The 16,396-nt window shown below is 37.0% G+C and overlaps 1 protein-coding gene across 1 annotated transcript in view; it reads right to left on the reverse strand.

The window, feature by feature from the left end:
- LOC114472046 (inactive phospholipase C-like protein 2) overlaps nt 1–9,444 on the reverse strand; it is a 35,630-nt gene extending 26,186 nt beyond the window's left edge. The window contains exon 1 of the mRNA XM_028461112.1: nt 8,936–9,444. Coding sequence (XP_028316913.1) covers nt 8,936–9,196 — 261 coding nt within the window. The 5' untranslated portion in view covers nt 9,197–9,444. The remainder of the gene's footprint in view (nt 1–8,935) is intronic.
- Between the last annotated feature and the right edge of the window lie 6,952 nt (nt 9,445–16,396).

Below are 16,396 nucleotides of genomic sequence, written 5' to 3' on the forward strand. Positions count from 1 at the left end.
TCTTGTGTGTGTCTTTACAGCATTGTTTTAGATTTCCTTGCAATGGTAATAACCCTGCGGAGCATGCATACATTTTGTAACATGTCATTTTAGGAATTTTGAAAGAAATGACTGAATGTTTCAGGGCACCAACTACATGTACGTAACTACATACCATTAGACCTTAAATAGTTGTTTCATGTCTGTATTTTTCCTATATTTTACTTACAAACTATCTCTTTGTGTTGCTGTTATTGGCAGCTAGGGCTCTTTCCCCTTGTAAGGAAACTACTATGACGTTCTGACACTATACGGCACAAGTAAAAATAAAGAGGGGTGTGTCCACTAGCTTACAATATACCTATAAACAAACTCTGCTGCAGGAAACAACAGTGTGAGAACAACACAATAGGTTACAGTAGCTAAATAAGCAGCACTGGTGATTTCAATGCGTTATGTAAGAGCCAAAGTAACCTTTAACTAGTGTAATCACCAACGACTTTATTAGTAAAACTAGAAAACAAAACTAAAACAACAACAGGTGATAATCAAACCCACATTTTAGCTAATCCACACAGCGAGCTAACCTAAACATGTCGATAGTGTTTTTCTATGGCAAACAGAACGAAGAAATGTAAAGTAATATAATGTCTGTGACCAGTTAGCTAACTTCTAAATGGAACCAGTTTGTTAACTTATGTCTTAATTGTTAAGAATAAATCAAAATTCATGCTAGGTTTTAGCATTGCTTTACTTTTAAATGACGGATACGGAGAACGCGGGGTGGCCAATCAGAGATCAGGTGGGGTTTACCATTGTATTCATCCAATATTAATTAAAGCCTCGATTCCAAATGTGAGGTACAGGTACCCCCAGGGGTATGGAAGTTACCATATGGGGCACATGAATAAAAAATAAAAAATTGGAAACTAGAAAATAAATTGACCAGCAGTCAGGAGCCTCCATGCATTGCCACAAATTACACATTAGCCGATGTAAGCGTAACCATGGTTACAGATTATGATTCTTTTTATTATTATTATTATTATTATTATTATTATTATTATTATTATATATTGTACCTAAACAGGATAGGTACAATTCTGAGACAAATTTCACTGTAGGGCTACATTGTTTGTGACATTACATCAGTGGTTCCCAAATGTTTTGGGTCGTGACCCCATTTTAATATCACAAATTTTTGGTGTCTCCAGAAACTTTTTTTCTTTCTTTCTAGAATTAGCGTTTGATCATGTTTGTTGTTGCCAGGATCAGTGCACAAAGTGACAAGATGTGTCAGCTCAGATATTTTTATACTGCATTTTATTTGAACTACATTTATATTTGAGAAAGTGAAAATATAGAATACAGTTGTTTCAAATTGTTTTGTGCGTGGTGTTATAATTTGATAAAGAATAATAATTAAAACATCTTAAAAACATGTTTAATCAGTTATTTAATCAGTATTTATTATTATTATAATATTAGACATTTCAGGGGACCCCATTCGAATTCCAGGCGACCCCACATGGCATCACGACCCTAAGGTTAAAAAACACTGCGTTGCATTATTATGTTTTTTAAGTGTGCTACAGTCGGGGTACATGGTGTTACGTTAAATGTCTGCAGGGGTATAGGACTGTGAAAAGTTTGGGAACCACTGCATTAAAGGATCTTTACTTAATAACTGAAAAGATTGTAATCCAATTTTCTCTGTCACTCATTGGCCGGTGGCAGCACAGCAGCTGCTGACTGCTCTTAGAGATTGGTTAAAAGCAGTAAATATATCCCATGTATATAAAAAATAATGTTAAGTTTGTTTGAAAAGCAATCTTCCACAATTTTCAATCCCTCAGAACTGTCCAACGGCCTCCTAAAAGTTGATGGTATTACAAATATTATTATTTGCCTCATGCAAGGTAATTACAAAGTAAGCAATGATCACACACTCTGGGTGCGGTTAGGTTATGTTTGAGGTTATACTGCAAAAGCAAAGTCGTCTGAATAAACAAGACTGGTTGAAGCTCTGAAGTCTTTCTGTTCTCAGCTCAGTCAACTGAAGGAAGGGGAGAAAGAAAAAGGTGATGTTCACAGGAACTCAAATTCACACTTTGACTATCACACGTGTCCTCGTGGAAAGTTGTGCAGCAGATCTTCGTTAATGCTTGAAGTTTTTCTGAAGCCCCATTAGCATTGCATTCTCACACTGTCAGAAACACACACGCTCACACACCGCAAAGGAAAACAAGTAAAAGGATGGCTTGAAGAGAACCTATTGTCAAAGAGGTAGCAGAGTGCCGACAACTGAAGATAAATGCATGCTGAGTGGTCGTCTCAAAAGCATGGTGTTGACTTCACTGTAGCGCTCCATTTTTATTCTTTTTACAGACAGGGCTGTCATAAACCAGAAGGTACATTTGGAGCAGTTCAATCCCTAACTCAGAGCTGTTGTCATGTCATGCAGCTACATAAAATAGTACAGGAGGTTAGATTCTTTTTGACAAACTCTGCACTGTCATGCTTATTGCAAGCTGAATTGCTTGAATTGCTATGGGAAATATGCAACATATATGGGCTGATCTGCCACAACATCCACACTTTCCAGCTGTGCTGCTAGGACCATTGGCTCCAGCTGCTCACTCAGCTATAAAACACATTACAAAGACCGACAAAATCCAGTTATGGACCCTTCTGACACACACAATGAACACACAGTTAGCAAATGCATAACGTATGGACTTTTCTATTTCTGAGGACAGCTAATCTATAGACCAATCCTAAGATTTGTAAGGCTTTCAAATGCACATGGAGCCCAGAATCTTATTTAAAACGCAGACACAAGAATACAATACAAGAATCAATATTTTTGTATCTCTGTCTCCTGCAAAAAAAAAAAAAAACATTATATTTATTGAAAAATGTTCTATAAACTAGATATTGTGTTTTAGTAGGTGGATCTAGTCTGTTAGGCAACACTTAGTATTTAGTCATATGCGCACACCCTTTGCTGTCAGCTGTTTGAGTTATTCTATTACGTAAACATGCCGCACTTTTGATACTAACATGAGAAAAAAAGACAACAGCACTGCTGATATTTGTTGTGCTTGGCTGAGCTGTACTGGAGGGCATGTCGGTGCAAATGCATTAATGTTTTATCTGGTTTTGTTTTTGTATGCAAGCGTGTTAGTGTGTTAAATTTCGCAATTCAATAAGCTTTGTGAAATTTAACCGATCCAAAAAAGCTTTGTTTTGCGTTTTCCTAAAGCAAACCAGAGCAGGAAAACTTGATGGGCGTGTATGCACGCATATTCATGTGCACATGCATAAAATAAAATAGGGATACGTTCAAGAACACGACTGAAACCTACATGAACAACCATGGATGCATGCTGGATCAACACGTCTGCTAAAATCCTTTTGGGGATGTCATGTTTTCTGCATATGTCAACCAAGAAGACTCCTATTGAGTGATACCCTGAGGTTCATTTCACATGTAGTCAAACCGATAGAAAAATATGCTGCTGTGCTTGCAGATGGATTCTGTGGTTCATTGAGCTCCATCTATCTGAGTCTTGTTTTCCATTCAAAGCACATGCATGTTGATGGGGTGAGCACAACTAGCCTATAGTACACTACACATTGGGCACGAGTGTCCCTGCATAAATGAGTCCACTGAACAATAATCAAAGCTAACGTCACATCACAAGGGCACGCATTCCTGCATCGGTGCAAAGCGAGCATGTTCTTGTACAGTGTGCTTTGGTACGCTTCTCAACATGAGCAATCCTGAGTGAGAAACCCACACCCATGGCTGAGCATGAAAACCTAGAGCCCATGAAAGCACATGCACTGCATGCAGAGGCAGGACCCTCAGGACGCATTGATTTGCACCCTTTTCTCACCCAGAATGCGCTGCCAAACCTGAAGCAAAACAAACCTTTAAATCCTGCTGGGTGCACTGTTGAAGCTAACGATATACAGACGAGAGAAGGTCTGTGTGTGGGCTAGGAGGCGAGAAACATTCGTCTGTGTGTGTGTGTTCTAGTGAAAGAGACCAGTGGGAGAAAGTGACTTGCTTTCCTGGACTGCTCTTGACTTCAGCAACAATATTGCAACATAAACGGTGAGAGGAAATTAGTCAACACGCCAGCTTCCTCTTCTGCTCAGCTTGAGCCAATCACACACACAGATGATGGAGTGTTTAAATAACCATGTCTATGCATGCTGTAGCTCTGAAGACAAGCAGGAACTGGAGATCAATGTGACCTCCCATTTGCCCACAGGCTGGAACAATAAAAGGAGAAAGTGAAGGGATGAATTATGGATTGGACTATTGAAACAGTGACATACAAGCGGTGTTTGAGTAAAAAAATACGATGTTATTGAATAGGTTGAATCTTCTAATCTTTAAGATAAGTGGGAGAAAACAACAATGTGAATATACGTGAAAGTGGGCAGTGGCTATTAAACCTGACGTGTTCAACTGTGAGGGCAGATTTAAAGTAATTACTGATTCTATTCAAAGACTAATTAGGGTAGTTTTTATTAATAGTTCCTTTGCCGACATCTCTGTGACACATACAGTAAACCCACCCCATGCACAAAAGCAAAAGTCTCTAAAATGTAAAAAAAATGTTTTGTTTTCTTCCTGGAAGCATGAGAAAGTAATCATCTTCTGGTCTAACAATCTATTATTCTCCATCGTGTAATGAGAGGCTGACTATGTCCTCAACACCACTTCCTTCCATCTGAGGTAAGAAAGCTTGTGAAAAGTAATAACACAGTGGAAAATGATAGTTTGGTTGACTCATTGTCGCTCTGTTTTTGGTTGCAGATAGATCACACCCAGGTGTAGTTGGATAAGCAGTTCAAGCACAACCCAAAACATGTAATTTAGGTTCAATGCGTTAATTAAATTGATTAAATATTCTTGTGTGTGTCATTGTTTCTGTGTTAACTATGGGGCATGAGAAAAAATCGATTTGATTTTTTTTTTTTTTTTTTAATGGAAAAAACCTTTAATTGCGCTAACAGCATAACATGTAAACACCCAGTCACTAGGTGTCAGAGAACCACATCAGACCTTGTTAAACTACCTCACTGCTCAGTGCATTTTAGTTTGGAAATAGATCACACTTTATTTTCATAAAACATAATGTGCAATTTTATAAATGTATGTGGTTACTTTTTTAAAAAAAAAAAAATTAACAGAATGAGAATCTGTTGTAGAAGAGTTTTTTTTTTTTTTTTTTTATGTAATTTGACAGTATAATAAACATACCATTTGTTTTTGATATTGGTACTATTTACTTGTTATTGCAAGTTTAAAAAATTAAATAAATTGTATTTCATACCATTTTGTACTTGTAAAGGTGAAATTTATAATTATTGATATTGCAATATATTGCGAAGTAGATTGTATTCGTAATCGTATTGTAGTATCGGGATTTGGGCCGGGACAACGCGCCATCAATGACGTCGACGCAAAAAAATACGTCGACGCAAATTGTCTGACCAAAACAAAGATGGCGGCGCCGTAGAATAACGAACGCAAGTGGCTCCTCCGAGTTTCAAAAGTGCAAGACACGCACTCGTTCGTCGAAGGTAGCTGCTCCCCGTAACCCTCGTCCTTTATCCCAGGTGTGACCGGACGGCAGCGCGTCAATGCGACAAGGAGGAAACACCCGCCACGACAGCAGCAGCAGAGTGCACACACACACCGGGCCAAGCGTAAAAATACACATTCTCCTTACAGCCAAGAGCATAACATTAAATGTGCTCTCACCATTAAAATATGAACAAACACTTCCTTTAATGAATGCTACCTCTGACTCTGAATGCATTATTTTGTACTTTTATATTCATACTCAACTTTATTTCGGAATTTTTTGAGTGGAAGAGCAATACACATACATTGCAATGTTAAGGAATTCATGTGTTTTTTATTTTCATTTTAGATATGTAAATCAATGTGTATAAATTACTTTTAGTCAATTAATGGGGCAATAATCGAATCGAGTCGAATCAAATCGAGTCGAATCGAGTCGAGTCGAATCAAATCAAACTGGAAAAAGTGAATCGTTAGATTAATCGATGCATCGAAAAAATAATTGCTGGATTATTCATTCAAAAAATAATCATTTATCCCAGCCCTAATCAGGATGTATCGTATCGTGACATGCAAATTGCAAATCGTGTCTTCAGATTCATGGCAATGCACACCCCTAGTGTAAACCCTGTGATGAGTTAAAGACTTGTTTACCTGTTAAAGCAAGGCCTCTTTAGAACAGCAATGCAGAACTGAGGCATTAGGGTTCCTCAGGGTAAAATTGCAAACTTTTCTTCCATGCATTGCAATTGTCTTCATCTTTATTCATATTTGCCTTTCCAATCCTGACTGTTTATCATGTTTCTAATGATGACATTGTGGTTTGATGGATGAATGGAATTCTTCATTGCATATGGAGAGGTGAGAGTAATGGATTACTCATGTTACTATAATTGAATTACTTATGGCTACTTTTTTCAGTATATTTCTAAATCCGTCATTTTAATTGTACTTAAGTACGATTTTAAAGAAGTAAAGTAATTTGTTAAATTCCTACACCCAACCGCTAGTGAGTTTAAATTCTTATTTTTGTTTTAAAATGATCAATAGACATTGTGAAACTACAAACAAAATAAAATCAATAAAAATCAATAAAATGCATCATATCATAGCCGACCAACCAGATTCAATGTAATGCACAGCACCAAAACAGCATTGAATGCAGGTTATTTTCTCAGTTTTAGAGTTCAAATGTATCTATACTTAGAGCCTGAGAATTTTTTTAAATTTTGAATTTAATTCATTGCTCTTATTTTATTTTTTTTAAAAGAATTGAACATTTTGAAAAACTTTTTATTTTATACAGATGCATTTGGGGAAAACACATTTAGTTCCAATAGTGTAAGATTTGGTCACTTCCTTTTAAAGTTTATACATGAGATGTTTACTGTATGTAAGGGAACCGTGGCAAGATTTATTACCAAAAATAAACATGGGTGGTGAAAGTAACTAGTAACTGTAACTTTTACTTTGAGTACCATTTAATTGAGCTACGTTTTACTCGTATTTGAGTATTTTATGTATGATTACTTGTACTTGTACTTGAGTACAATTTCAATCAAGTAACAGTACTTCTACCACACATACGTCAACAACTCATTGTCAACAAATCAATCAGCAAGAGATTTTAAAATATTGGATGGATGGATGGATGGATGGATGGATGGATGGATGGATGGATGGATGCCAGGGTTGAGGTCAATTATAATTGTAACCGCGTTAATTACAATTATGACGTAAAATCTGTTGCTGTTGTAACCATAATTGACCTTTCGCAAAAGCCTCATTACAACTATCAAAGCGAAAACATGCTTCTGCACTGCTGGGTTAGTTTTCTTATATTATATTGTTCGTATCCTCCTTAAGCTATAAGAGCGTTACCACAGCTAATGGAGATCTTAATAAAACAAACTGTTACAATAGCTAGCTAGCTGAACCTACAGCTGACCCAAGGCTAATAAGATAGCTGCTATTAAGGCTGCTAAGTGGTAACAATGCCTGTTAATATAGATTGGGAGACTTGTATGCTTCAGGAGGATGTCTACTGAAATATTGATAGTAATACAGTAATATGATAGTTGCTAATAACTGTATACCCCCCCCCTCAAAATCAAAATCAAATCAGGTGTTATTATCATTTTGCTGAACATACACATTAGTGCAGACAAGATGAGATAATGTTATAAACGTACACATTTCCCATACTACACGTACAGGCATACTGACACACATCCCTGAGACGTTTTTATAGTTTTATAGTTCATTGTAGACATCGCTCCAGTTGTGTTTTTGGCTTTGGGAACAGAAAGAACGACTTCCCCAGCCAAACTCTTGGGGTACCTGGTATCTGACCTGCATAAGCCATTAGCACACCGCTTCACCATTGTGCCTGCTATGAGCATGTCGGACCTTGTTTACATAGTAACGGTTGCTCTGACGTATGATTGGACAATGACTGTTTGTGGGTGGGGTTTTGCAATAGCTCAGTTTAGTTGTAATTGAGTTCAGATAATTGACTTTGTAGATTTTTTCTTATTTTTTAATTCTGAGATAAGGCTATCATAAGACCCTAAAAACTAGTTCAAATTTTATGAGCACACTTAAGTGTGGTTGAAAATCCAGTAAGGCATGGAAAAAACCTAAAATGTATTTTTTTTTTTAAACTTACAAAAAAGAAAGTGTCTATTTGTACGGTTGCCAGGTGCTATTGGTACGGTTACCGAAGTCGTAAGTCACGTACTTAGCGTCTTATGGTTAGGGTTAGGTTATAACCCAATGTCGCAACCATTTTTAGGGATAGGTTGAGGATTAGGGTTGGGTTTACAGTTAGGTTTAGTCTTAGCCACGTGGGCTAAACTGGCCAATGGCTGACCTATCACGTGACCTAAACTGGCCAATGAGGGGCGCTAAGTACGGATAGAATGTCGGTATATTGATGGCAATCGTACAGATAGCCACTGTCAACAAATAAATAAATAAATAAATAAAAAACACCAAATTTTGAAGGTAAGGTAATTTTTATTTCTTTTTTCATCTCAGATAAGGCTATTACAAAACGCGTTTTATGGGGTTATTTCTTTCAGGCTCTGTAATTGTGATCAATTTTAATTGAAATTTAGTAATTGAGAATGTAACTGTAATTGACTTTCATGTTAAAATAATAATTTTAATTGTAACTATGCCGGTCACCGTAATCATAATTGAGTTGTAATTGAACATGGGTAATTGTAGTAGAAAAATGTAATTGACACCAACCCTGATGGAAACAAACCACCACGTGTTACTGTACAATTCCACACTAACATGATCGTGTGACCGTGGGCTGATCCAATGGAGGGAAGTGCTTACCTTGATCAAACTGCTGCGCCGTGGGATCGCTTTACATTCCTCCGTCCCTGTGTGATCCCAGGTCGGGGACTCACAGCTGGATCCGTCCTGGTTCTTCCTGGCGGAGCCTGCGCTGCAGCTGCCGTTGGACACGGGCTCTCCTCGGTGCGTCTCCGGGCTCGCTCTGGCTCCTCCTGACACTGGCTTCCAACCAGCAACCGGTGGACCACCACCACCACCACCACCACCGCCTGTGCTCTTACTGGTCCCGTATTCAGCCATGGTGGTACTTTTTCACCCTGTCAGTTGACCGCACATCGGCTGACCTGCTGCGGATGTGCCATCAAGGTGTGTGAGGAGAAAGTTGTCAGTGAGAGAGAGACAGACAGACAGACAGCAGTGACCGACACACCTACCACCCCTTCACTGCCTCACATCTCCACCACAGCTGGATGTGCGCCTGCGTTCAGCAGCACGTCCGTTCCTCCCACTCAGCACACACACACACACACATTTAAATACTCACTGTCATGTACACGTTGTGCCACATGCTTGTATATAAAGCTGACCCTCCTCTGCAGCTTCACGTCATTCAGAGCAGGGGTCACCAACATGGTGCCCGCGGGCATCAGGTGGCCCGCATGGACCATGTGAGGAGCTCTAGTAGTAACCATTGAGCTCCATCTAAAATCTGATTAACTTTCCAGGATTCAAACCCACAAAGACAAATACATTTGAGAGAAGTATTTAGTACTTAGTTAAGTACCGCTGATAAAAATTTTAATATTAATTTAACAATCTTTATATGTTTATTTTCACTGAAACATTGTGACAAATTCTTTTAAATGTCTGGCGTATGGTCAGTGGTATGTTACACTGTTTAATATATAAATTTTTTAAAAAGCAAAGTGGATTTTCCATCAAATTGAATGAAATTTAAACAATTACATAAATTAGGAATAATAAAGTGCTTCTTGGTAAAACTTCAACATTTCCCATTTTTAATATGTTATGGTTTCATTTATTCAGACAACTGTTTTTTTTTTTTTTTTTCATAAGTATCCTTTGATCTGTTGACATGTTTTGACAGTCAACTGCCAGACTTCTTCAGAGGCGTCTGCTGATTGCTTTGATGTGAAAAACAGTCTGAATAAAGGAAACCTTAACATATTATTTAAAAAAAAAGAAGACAAAAATAACTTTATAACGTTTTTAAGTTACAGCTAGAATTCCATATTATCTTACCTTCTAATTAAAGTGAAACTGTGAACATTTAGTATTTCTATCTGGGAGCCCTTCAGACTATACAGTACCTATGAAGTATAGATCACAGTTTTAGAAAGGTTTGGTGACCCCTGATTTAGAGTCACAAAGTTTAATGAGAGCAGCATTAGAGTCAACCAGAGATGGAGGAGTAATGGGTTTGGTTTATTCTTCAAAGGAAAGAAACATGGATCAAAGCTTTAGTATAAAAACCTGAAGAGAAACTGAAAGAGAGAAAAAAGTGTTGCTGAAGGGTTTTGGGTGATGCTCTATAACTGCAAGTGTTTTAATCTAGGGTGGGACGATATACAAAATGAGGCAATGACTATTAGCAGACACTTTTGTCCAAAGCAACGTATACATACGTACAACAAGAGCAGTTATGGTTAAGGGACTTCATTGCTCAAGATCCCACAGTGATGACGTATAGGTTAGATTTGAACCAGTGACCCTCCAATTACAAGCCCGCTTCCTTAACCATTACTCCCCAACTGCCCTCAAATGAGACGATATTTTTGGAAAGGGAAAAAACACACAAAAAAGTGCAGCTTGAATTTGTTTATTCATACAGTGTGAAATATAACTCCCTAACCATGGGCATACTTTCATTTACTCTGGGTATAACTTTTTTCAACTAAAATGAATACAAAATAAATAACAATACACAACTTTTCCCATATTCTGCAAAAAGAACGTAAAAACAGAGACTGACATTCATGCCAATGTAAAATTAAAACCAAATCATGTTATCATGACATTGTTGAAGAAATATATCTGTGCATGAACTCTGCACACATCGATCCGGAACAGTAGTCTACACCACCCATATTAAAGATATGAACATGTTCTTTTTCAACATTATTAGCATGTCGACACTTTCTGGCAGCGATTGAAACCATAAGGTAGTTATTGATGTTTTAATATCGTCACACGATATATATTGTCCCATTCTTGATTAAAAAAAATGACAAATAATTCAAATAAAACAAACCTGACCCAACAAATGTCAATTTGATACATTTTAATGCCAATTTGTCAACAAGCACCCATACAGAGTTAAATAAACAAAACTAATGACCCAAAAAAAAATATTGAACTCCTCTGGATACACGAAGAGCAATGGTAGCCAAAGCACATCTGTGTAACTAAAACTTTACTGAGTATTGGTCATTCTACACGTAGGCTACAGGTTGGAACATGCAGGTGGAGAGATTCAGAGTAAAATGTGGAGAAAGGGAAACAGGGAAAGAGGCTTTTAACAAGCCAAACTACTGTTTTCTGTTGTCATTCACATCATTTGCAACAAGTGGCGACAGGCATGGCAGGATAAAGGCTTTATTGATTACATTTTCAGTTTTCCCTTTGTTTCCATCTCTGAACCACGACACGCGTGCATGCATTTGTAAAGATACAACACATCAATTTATTGACATCTGTGAAAATGATGCGATAATAATGTAGGAAAATCTCCGTATTGATTTTCCCGACGCATATTAAAGCCAACACTTGTACAAAGGAAAACATCCAAACATGAGTAGATACATAGACTGATTTGTTTTTTTCTTACTGATGGAGATTTGAAGCATATCTTCAGAATGCTAGTAAAGTTAATATGTTCATGGATCAGGGCTGTTATGAGTGTAAACATGAAACCAACAGAGCATTTGAAACCCATCAGCAGGAGTGTTGACTTCACATTTTTTAGCTGTCGGTGCAAAAGTTTGGCTTGTGAAGGTGTTTCTGTTTTCATGATAAGTGAGAAACTCCCTTTGATGGAATGACACAAGCTATTTTATCTCACAAGCTGAATTTTTCCCTCCACTTCACAAGATAAGACACGTTGGTTGTATTTGATGCTGTTAGAATATGAAGCTTACGGACTCTAGGTATGTATGTGTGCATGCAAGGAAGAACGATGGCGCTCAAATCGCTCCCTTACTTATTTATGATTATGCAGTATACAAAAACACAACAAAAGTATTTGTGTCCACTATTTCTTTCAAGCGTAAGGGACGACCAGCAGAATAATACTTCTTTCTGTTGTTGTAGAGAATCAATGTGTGCGTTTTGATTCATTTTCTGACTTTTACATCTTGGCAGAGGATTTAGCTCTTCTTGAAGTTCAATGTGAATGAATGTCATGGGAAATTTAGTGGAACAGTGATGCACGTCTGCAGGGACAAGTGGAGGAGACTTCAGAGGGTAAAACCCATATTAAATGAGGACAGTGTAGTTAATGGAGCGATGTTAACATTTCTGCAGGAAAGGTGTGTTTGGGTCGCAGCGCAGCGCTGTCTGCGACTTTGCAGGATAATCTGCTGGGTCAGGCCTAAATGCGCAAAACATGACTTTTATTTTTGTTTTTAAACATAATGCAGATCTCTTATTTATCTCCTAGGGCCTGTACTATGAAGCTGGATTTTCTTTTATCACACTAACTTCCGTGGTTTATTCCGTGTCTCCAGTACGAAGCTGGTCAACTCCTTACAGATTGCGTTTCTTGTAGTGTTGACCTTTGACAGCATGTGCAGACAAGAGTTTCAAAAAAAAAAAAAAAAAAGAAACGTAGATTTTTTTCTGATGTACTGACCTACATTAGTCAGCTGATAAAGCCTGCGTGCGTCGGGCATTCATTCATTTATTCATTCTGTGGTGACATAGAGAGCCTCAGTCCTGTAAGATGATGTAGGCTCAACTGTATGAACGCAGCATTAGAGCCATACACGAGGTCTGTGCCTTAAAGTGAAACTGATCAGAGTGTTTGTTTATTCTCCCATCAATTATTATTGTTAGGGGCGTTTTCCGATTCGATATCAGTCTATTGTATTGTATTGGTTTATTTGAAAGGGGACAGTGCAATTTCATATAACCTATGAACAAACATGGTTAAAAAAAGCCAGAATTAGCCAGGAGGGTTTTTTTCATCTGTAGTCCCCTGGCCAAGATGTAAAAAGGCATTAAAATACAAGCATGACAATACATGTACAAGTCAATAACAACAATGACAGTACCAGTTACAATATTAAAACACACAAAAAACCTGTTACAATATTAAAACACACAAAAAGCACGTGTTCAAAAGGTTACGTTATCTAGTACAATACAATGCAGTGCAACATGCTCGACTTTTAATGTTAGCCTGAAAACAAAGATCGGATATCGGATTAAAATTTCCGGATTCTCCCATTTTCTTTCCTCCCCAATTCATTGTTTTATTTATTTTATTCAATTGTAGAATACTTTAGATATTATGTTGAAGGTTAAAATTTATATAACCAATTGGTTAATAATAAATAGGTCAGTTTTTCTCATACCTACTGCTGCTGATTATTGTTCTTTGTTTGAGTAACATCACTTGATCAAGCCTTTTCTAACTTTCCACACTACAAAATAACTAATTATATTTTTTTTATTAATGAAAAAAAATGTATGTATGATTCATGCTGATATCGGATCAATATCGGTATCGGCTGATACGCAAGGCTGCAATATCGGTATCTTATCGAAGTGAAAAATTTGTATCGGAAGATCCATAATTATTGTATAATCTCACTATTAAGTATTAACAGTAATCAATTCCTGCATTCCTTCCTTCCTGCTATTTCTGCAGCAACAGTATTGTTTTTGGTCTGAATTATGGATGGTAATTCTTCATATTTTTAAATAATTATACTTCGATTGGGACGTAGGTCTGCACGGATTCTCGTGTTGGGTCTGATGCTGCAATCTCCGCCCCTTTCACTGGAGCCCGCACATAGCCAGGCTGAAATCATCTTGTTTAAGTGAACATGTTTATATCCTATTCGTAGTACACGGGCTATCTGATGGAGAATGTTTGGTTAGGTGAAGCCGCTAACTTAGAGATATCCCGGATGTACTATATCCAGCTTCGTAGTACAGGCCCCTACAATAATAAGCTATTTTGTTTCACTTAGAATGGGCCACCCACAGGTGAACTGTACCCTTTAATGCACCTTTATAATACGGACCAAGAAGAAACCTTACGGATTACAGTAAATCATGCTAATAACTTTCTTGCTATCCAAGAATGACTCTATACATTTGAGATCAATGTTTACTGAGGATCCATGTTTTAAAAACTGATGCAATGCTCATGGTTGATAAACTGTTTTCCTCCTTGTTTTGCCTCAGTGGAAAAAATTCTCTTTGAAGTTAGTTTGGATTAGTTTTAAAAAAACACATTACTTTTTTTGCTGATGGTTAAAAAATACTGGTCCTAAAGTCCAAAACCATGTAGAACATGCAAAAGATGTCACTGCATTATGAGTCCTATTTCTACTGGATGAGTGTTGTAATATGTCTAAGCTTTCAGTATAAAGTGTGTAATGGTACCACAGCTGAATTCAGATGTCAGGTGAATTACTGGTAAACCCACAAGTGCTGACTACAGGAGAAAAGAGTAATGCAAGGCTGATGTTGGTACAGTCAGGCAGTGGCACTCAGCATCTATCTGATCTCATGTTATCAGCTGGGATCGGTAGAAATGGGCTGCTATCAAAGCTCCGGTCTTCGTGGAATTGAATAATTGATGAAAACGTTTCTTTTAATGAAGAATCTTATGTCTGTATTTAACAAGGAGAACACGTCAATCAATATAGGAAAAAAAAGTGTATTTAACATTTTATGCAACCAAACATGTCATTTATGGAAGCGTATATGCAAAATAAATAAATAAATTATATATATATATATCTTTTTTCTGAATTATATATATTTTTGGTTTGTTTTTTGGGCTTTTTTTTCTTGTTTTTTTGACTTTGTTTTTCTGTTTCTACTGTTTCATGTTTCTCAAGATAATTATTTTTTGTTAGTATCTGAAAAAAATTTTTAATTTAAAACTTTTCTTTAATTGGAATTATTTGTTTTCAATTGAATATATATATATATATATATATATATATATATATATATATATATATATTAGATAATGAAAACACCAATCTACCTCCATGAAAGCATTTTTGAATGTATTATTTTATTCAAACACAATGTGACCAACATGCAGAGACATTTATAAATTAATAAAAAAAAGAAATTAAATAAGGCAAGTCAAGGCAGGGCAAATGTATTTGTATAGCGCGTTTCATACACAAGGCAGTTCAATGTGCTTTACACGATCAAAACATTCCACAGAAAACATTCAACTGCTTAAAAATTAATAGGAACATTGAAATAAAAATTAAAACAAGCTTGAAACCCGATTCAATAAAAAGTGAATCAGAAAAAGAAGGGTTTTTTAAAGTGGTAAAGACTTTATTTTGAACAACTTTTTATTTGTTAATTTATTATGTATGACGGTTATAATCAATCATCATTGGGTGGAACCAACACAACACAACTTTTATTTTTTTAAGTTTCTTTTTTTTTTTAATATATATATATATATATTTCCAAAATACCTTTTTCCTAAAAAAAAAAGTTTACTTAAACTCTATTTATCCACATTATTATTATTGTTTTGTTTCATTTTGTTTTGAATTAAAACTATATTAATTTTAACAGGACGCTGTCACGTGATTGCCAAGGTGCGAGTGGACCCGCCCACCGCAGCAGGTGAATCTTATTTAAAATCTGCAAGAATCTGTCTAGAATCTGTCCATCCTAAGGGATCAAAGAGCAGGAATGTCCACCATCGGAGCGGAGATGGAGGCGCACAGCCCGATGCATTTCTCCAGGTGTGTGGCTTAGAACCAGAACCAAGTCTAGAACCAAAGCCATGAACCAAAACCAGGTCTAAAACCAAAGCCATGAACCAAAACCAGGTCTAGAACCAAAGCCATGAACCAGAACCAGGTATAGAACCATGAACCAAAACCAGGTCTAGAACCAAAGCCATGAACCAGAACCAGGTATAGAACCAGAACCATGAACCAAAATCGGGTCTAGAACCAAAGCCATGAACCAGAACCAGGTATAGAACCATGAACCAAAACCAGGTCTAGAACCAAAGCCATGAACCAGAACCAGGTATAGAATCAAAGCCATGAACCAAAACCAGGTCTAGAACCAAAGCCATGAACCAGAACCCGAACCAGGTCTAGAACCAGGTCCAGGGACGGACTAAATCAGTGGTTCTCAAACTTTTCTGGCTCTCTTACCTCGTTTCTCTAACTTCTGAATGTATACCCCTTATGTCTAACTACAACATTTTTCTCAGAATTCTGTGAAAAAATAACTTTAGTGCCTAATGCTGGAAGG

The sequence above is a fragment of the Gouania willdenowi genome, chromosome 11 (assembly GCF_900634775.1).
Source record: "Gouania willdenowi chromosome 11, fGouWil2.1, whole genome shotgun sequence".
Classification (NCBI taxonomy): domain Eukaryota; kingdom Metazoa; phylum Chordata; class Actinopteri; order Blenniiformes; family Gobiesocidae; genus Gouania; species Gouania willdenowi.